Source organism: Rhinolophus sinicus, linkage group LG11, assembly GCF_036562045.2.
Source record: "Rhinolophus sinicus isolate RSC01 linkage group LG11, ASM3656204v1, whole genome shotgun sequence".
Lineage (NCBI taxonomy): Eukaryota > Metazoa > Chordata > Mammalia > Chiroptera > Rhinolophidae > Rhinolophus > Rhinolophus sinicus.
Genome location: NC_133760.1, coordinates 47,301,773 through 47,307,135, shown reverse-complemented (window position 1 = coordinate 47,307,135; position 5,363 = coordinate 47,301,773). Strand labels below are relative to the sequence as shown.

General features: G+C 49.8%; 1 protein-coding gene across 5 annotated transcripts; it reads left to right on the top strand.

The window, feature by feature from the left end:
• The first annotated feature begins 35 nt into the window (after positions 1-35).
• Positions 36-5,096, top strand: ORC6 (origin recognition complex subunit 6). 5 transcript variants are annotated; one of them, XM_019731859.2, is made up of 8 exons: positions 132-332; positions 1,138-1,329; positions 1,473-1,602; positions 2,782-2,945; positions 3,095-3,232; positions 3,597-3,709; positions 3,985-4,053; positions 4,559-5,096. In XM_019731859.2, coding segments are annotated over exons 2-8 (744 nt in total). In that variant the 5' UTR covers positions 132-332; positions 1,138-1,327; the 3' UTR covers positions 4,687-5,096. The 5 variants fall into 5 exon arrangements, with proteins under 5 accessions (XP_074171061.1, XP_019587416.2, XP_019587417.2 ...); XM_074314960.1 differs by lacking the exon at positions 1,138-1,329 and having other exon boundaries at positions 36-332; positions 1,470-1,602; XM_019731857.2 differs by lacking the exon at positions 1,138-1,329 and having other exon boundaries at positions 47-332.
• Positions 5,097-5,363: the final 267 nt, after the last annotated feature.

Genomic DNA, 5,363 nt, shown 5'->3' with positions numbered 1-5,363 from the left:
GCAGCGTTTGTCGAATTTGTCAATAACGGAGGACTGGAAGGAACGTGAACTGGCTGTGCATACTCGCCCTCGTCCCTGGCGTGTGCACTCGCGGTGCGCACGCGCAGAAGGGAGACCGGGATTGGTGTATGGGGCGGGCTCACGTTCCCGTCCCAACCAACCCAGACAGGGCAGAGGGGTGGGGCCTGGCCCTCACTGGCGGCCGCGACGGCTGCGCGCGGGTTTCGTCGCCGGGCTTCTGTTCGCGCGTGTATTTCTGTGTGCGCCATGGAGTCTGGGCTGATCCCGCGTTTGGCGTCGCGCCTGGGCATCGCCGAGCCTCGAGTGCTGAGGTGAGTACGGCCGCGCACGCCTCGGCGGCTTCGTGCCCTCCCCAAGCGAGCGCCGCGCTCTCCCGCGGGATTCAGGCCGCAGCTCAAGAAACCCTTCCCGGCCGTGGTCTCGTGTGTAGACGGCCTTCGGAACAGCGGACCCGCGGTACGCGCGTGGGTGGGAGCGGGACACGGAGAACTTCGGTCATTCCTCGGATGCTTGCTGAGAGCCTGTTTGCAGCGGTGAGCCGGACGGACGGGGTCCAGACCCCGTGGAGGTCTCCGCCTGTGACGGCGAGAACTACGTGCACCGCCAAGCTGGGTGACGCGCCGAACGACGGAGCGCGGCCCGGCGGCTGCCGTTAATAAAAATGCAAATAAGGCCTCGGAGGGCGCGCCCTGTGCGCCGAGACCCGAGTGGTAGACGGTGCCCGCCCTGGGAAGGTGTGGGAGGATCGGCCCGAGCAGAGCTCAGCCTGTGCAGAAGCCCTGAGATGGAAGGGTCTTTGCACGGTCCGCGCTTAGAAGTAAAGCCGTGGTAGCCAAAGCGTGGACAGCAGGACGAGGCCGGTGCCTGGGAGGGCAGTTAGGTGGGGGAGGGAAGGGAAGGCGCACTTCTTAGAGATTTGAAGACAGGCCTCTTGGGTTTGGTTGTCATTCAGAACATTGGTTCTCCAAGTGGTGCCTGGACCAGGGGCTTCGGTGTCCTGACACGTTAGAAATGCAAATTCTTGAGCTACACCCCTCGCCCTCTGATGAGAAACTCGGGGGATGGGATGCAGCACTCTGTCTTCACAAACCCCACGGTCATTGTCTTGTACACTAGAGAACCACTGGTGTAGAAGTGGGGCCGAAAGAAGAAACCCCAGCATAACCTGCCAGCCTCTGATGGTTCCTGCCTGTTACAGTGATGGAACGATGAAGGCAGGGTTGTTTTCCGGAGGCACTGAAGTTCCGCCTCCAAGTACTTGAGCACAGTGGTGTCTGCAGTCAGCGCAGCCCGTCCTCCTCAGAGGATGTGGGTTTCATTCCCAGCCCCACGTTCATTTACACAGGAGCTAGACTTACAGTGGAAGCCACCAGGCTGTATTCGTTCTTTACCAAAGTGTTGGGCAAACTTCTGGTAAAGAGTTTTAGTGAACTTGTCGTCCTTATAAGCAGGAAAGCAGAGGAGTACTTGCGACTGTCCCAGGTGAGGTGTACTGGCCTCTCTGCACATACCACAGAGACCAGCAGTGCAGTCATGTGCCTGGACCTTGCAGCTTCCTGTATGAAGTGTCCCCTGGACAGGGTGAGTAGGTCCCTTTGAATGTCTGAATGACCCACTGCCACATCAGAGCTTAATCATATGTTTTAATTTCTAGTTGGACTAGACCCCATCAAAACTCTTGTGTTTTAGAATTTGCCTGGCTGTCATCATATGTTGTTATTCTAGATGAATTTGAAAACCATTTTGATGAGGTGGAAGGAAAAGAAATGTGTGCAACATCCTCTTTACTCTTTACTAATTTCCCTGGCCCCGTCTTTCTTTACTCAGAACCATGCTCCACACTGCTGCTAACCTCCTCCTCCTAAAGCACGTTCTTTAAAACCCTGTGTCTTCTTCTTGTAGTACAGTGGTTGAGAACACAAGCTATGGACTCAGGAAGGGTCACATGCTGAGAACGGATCTCAGCACCACCAATTGCTAGCGTGAGCCTTCAGTTTCCTCATCCCTAAAGTGGGAATAATATCCAGTCACTGGATTATTGTCTCCTGTATGTAACACACTTGACCCCACACCTGTCACTTAATGATACACTCAGTAAATGAGGCATTAAAAACACCCTTGGCTCCCAGTGAGCTGGCTCCCCGTTGCCATCAGACTCTCCAGCTTCTCTTCAACAGTAACCTCAAGCCACACCGTTCACTTAACAGACCATATACTTGAGTGGCGTGTGGCTTTGTAAATGCACCAACTTTTTGTTTAACCTGGAACGCTCTTCTGGCAAGCTCCTATTTGTCTTCCATGAGCCTGCATTGCTGTTCCATCCTTTATGAAGCTTGTCTGACTGTCCCAGGCAGAGTTGGTTTCCCTCTCCTGTCCCTGTGCCTCCTTCACACACTCCCCCGCCCCTCCCCACTCCCACTATTTCCCTCCTTCCTTTTCCCAGTGAATTGCACACTGGCCCCTTTGTTAAAAAATGGGTGACTATATATGCAATTCCTATGTTTTTTTATTCCCAGCTTGGCTGTTGTAACACATCGTTGTTTTTTAAATTGTCTGTGCATGTGCCTGACTGCCTTTCTAAAGTACAAGCTCCTTGAGAGCAGAACTTTACCTGACATGATTATTTATCATTGACTAAATGAAGCTAAACCTTTAGGTAGAGTGACTTGCCCCAGACTGAATGAATGAATTTGAAAAACTGAGGCACTGCTATATAGAGCTTACGATTTGTATGATTTGTGTGTGTTTCTCCTTTCAAAGGCTTATTTAACTAAACTTTCTGGTTTGAACAAGAAGATATATCAGAGCTGTCTTAAGTCTTTGGAGTGTTTGCTGGGCCTGAATTCTAATATTGGAATAAGAGACCTAGCTGTGCAGTTTAGCTGCACTGAAGCAGTGAGCATGGCTGCAAAGTTACTACAAAGGTACGAGGCATAAAGAACCTTCACTGAAAATTTATACTGATACATAAAGCAAAGTTATCCACTGTTGGGTTAAAAACTAACTAATATGCTGAAATGCCAGGCATATATCATGCATTTGAATAGCTTTAAGTTCTGATTTGCATTTTCAGCCCTAATATTTTTGAACCAGTAATTCTGCAAACACTGCTTTCCCTCAGCTACGAGTCCCATCTGCCACAAACACAACAAGTGGATCTTGACTTATCCAGGCCGCTTTTCACCACGGCTGCCCTGCTTTCCGCGTGCAAGTAAGTGTGCCTTTGAACACTCAGAAGAGCCCACAGTTCACAAGTGCATTGCTCATGCCCACATAGTACTTCTAGTTTAACTTCTTTCAACTTAGCCTAGTTTTCCGTATGAAGGGCATTAGTGATAGTGGCTATGGATGCAACTTCTGTTGATACGGCTGACAACTTGGACTACAGCTGCCAGAAGTGCACTTGCCAAGTGGCAGCGTACATATAAGCTGAGTATTCTGATTTCAGGGTCTACCTTTAATAATTGATGAAGTCTGTCATTAAAACGGGCCACTGTGATTTTCCAGTCATTAAAAAAAAAAAAAAACAACTAATACTGGTCTTAAGAGCGGTAATTTATCAAATTCTTTTGTAGGATTTTAAAGCTAAAGGTGGATAAAAATAAAATGGTAGCCATATCCGGTGTTAAGAAAGCCATATTTGATCGACTATGTAAACAATTAGAGAAGATCGGACAGCAGATGAACGGTGAGTATTCATTCCATATTTCAGGAATGTTTGAAAATGTTGTAGATTCTGTTAACAAGCTTCAATGTTAAATGCCAGCCTCCATATGCAAAAGCTGCAGTAACAGTAATTCTCAAGTCAGATAGGAGAAGTCAAAGCCAAGATCATTTACTTCTCCTTATCCTAGTATTGGGTCAGTCAAGGTTTCTAGTTTTTATTTGTCATCTAAAACATGCCCAAAGACTGAAATTGGGAACAGGAGGAAATTCACCTTGATGACACTTTTTTCCTTCAAGGAGAGCCTCAAGATTCAGCTAGTCCGCCCCAGAAGAAAAGGAGGACAGTGGCTGAACGTCCAGCAAAGGGTAAGGTGTCCTGACACTGGCCGACCACCGTTAGTGCAGCGGGATAGTGGACAGTGGGTTCTGAGCAGTGAGCAATCGTGTGCTGCTTCAGGGACAGGTTGGCAGACGTGTCGTCTGAGAGCACACCCGCAGCCAGCCAGCCCAGGGGCACGTCCCGCTTCACCGCCGCTGGCTCTGTAATTTCTGGGGCATCACTGACTTCCAGTGAGTCTCACTGTCTGAATCTATACAGCTGATCCATGTTGGCAGCCACTTGACGGGACTGTGAGGGCAGAATGCAAGTGCTCGGTTCAGTGCCTATCAGGCCCACGGCGAACGCCTGACGAGTGTTCACCCGAATCAGGTGTCTTAGAGCGTGTGGGGTGGGAGAACCAGAAGCTGACGCGTTGGCTGCAGTGTCCCAGTTACCGTAATGATCAGACGCTTTCAACAGGTTTCCTTTTTTCTTCCTTCCTTCATGTAAACATGAGAATTTGGAAACGCTATTGAAATTTTTCTCTCATAGAAGTAGACAAGGCCATCGAGGTCCCACAGAAGCTGCAAGAAGATGAAGATCTGATGCAGGACTATGAAGAGTGGAAAAGGGAAATTCTGGAAAATGCTGCCAAAGCACAAAAGGCTACCGCAGAGTGACTCCAGCTTCCAGGCTGCTGTGTGCTACAGAGAGTGCCTCCGCCACCTCGGCTTTGGAATTGTGTTTGGACTTTTAGAGCAGGACCCTACGACTGTGGCCTCAGTAACAAGAAAGTACACAGGGCCGAGTTCTGGGCAGCTGCTGGCCCCGACTGGCTCAGCACAATGCCTGGCACAATGCGTGCACCACCGGGGCTCCCCACAGGTCTGCGCTCCTGCAGAATGGGACTGGAGCCATTCCGCCCTTTCGTTTTAAGGAAAAGACAGGGCTCGTATCCCATCCAGCTGTCCTGTCCTATGGAATTCAGGCTGAATGGAGTCTTAGGTTTTACTTAAGCTTTTGTAGAAGTTTCTTGGTTTGGCTAAATCAACATATGGTACACTTAAGTTAATAAATGCTTTTATATGTATTCAGGTGCCTTTGTCGTCGGTTTGGGGTTAGGGTTGGGGAGTTGTCTGTTCTCGCAGGAAGAAAGCCAGGTGGCTGGACACTGAACCACTGCTCCCAGAGCACGGCTCCGGCATCACTGCCCGGTGAAACCCAGCTCAGCCGCTTGGCACCCACGAAGCCATTCACTCCCTGTGCCTCTCCCATAAGTAGGACTGAAAATGGTGTCTACTCATTTGGATGCGTTCTGAGCGAATCCAAGCAGACCATTTGGCACAGTATCTGCTAT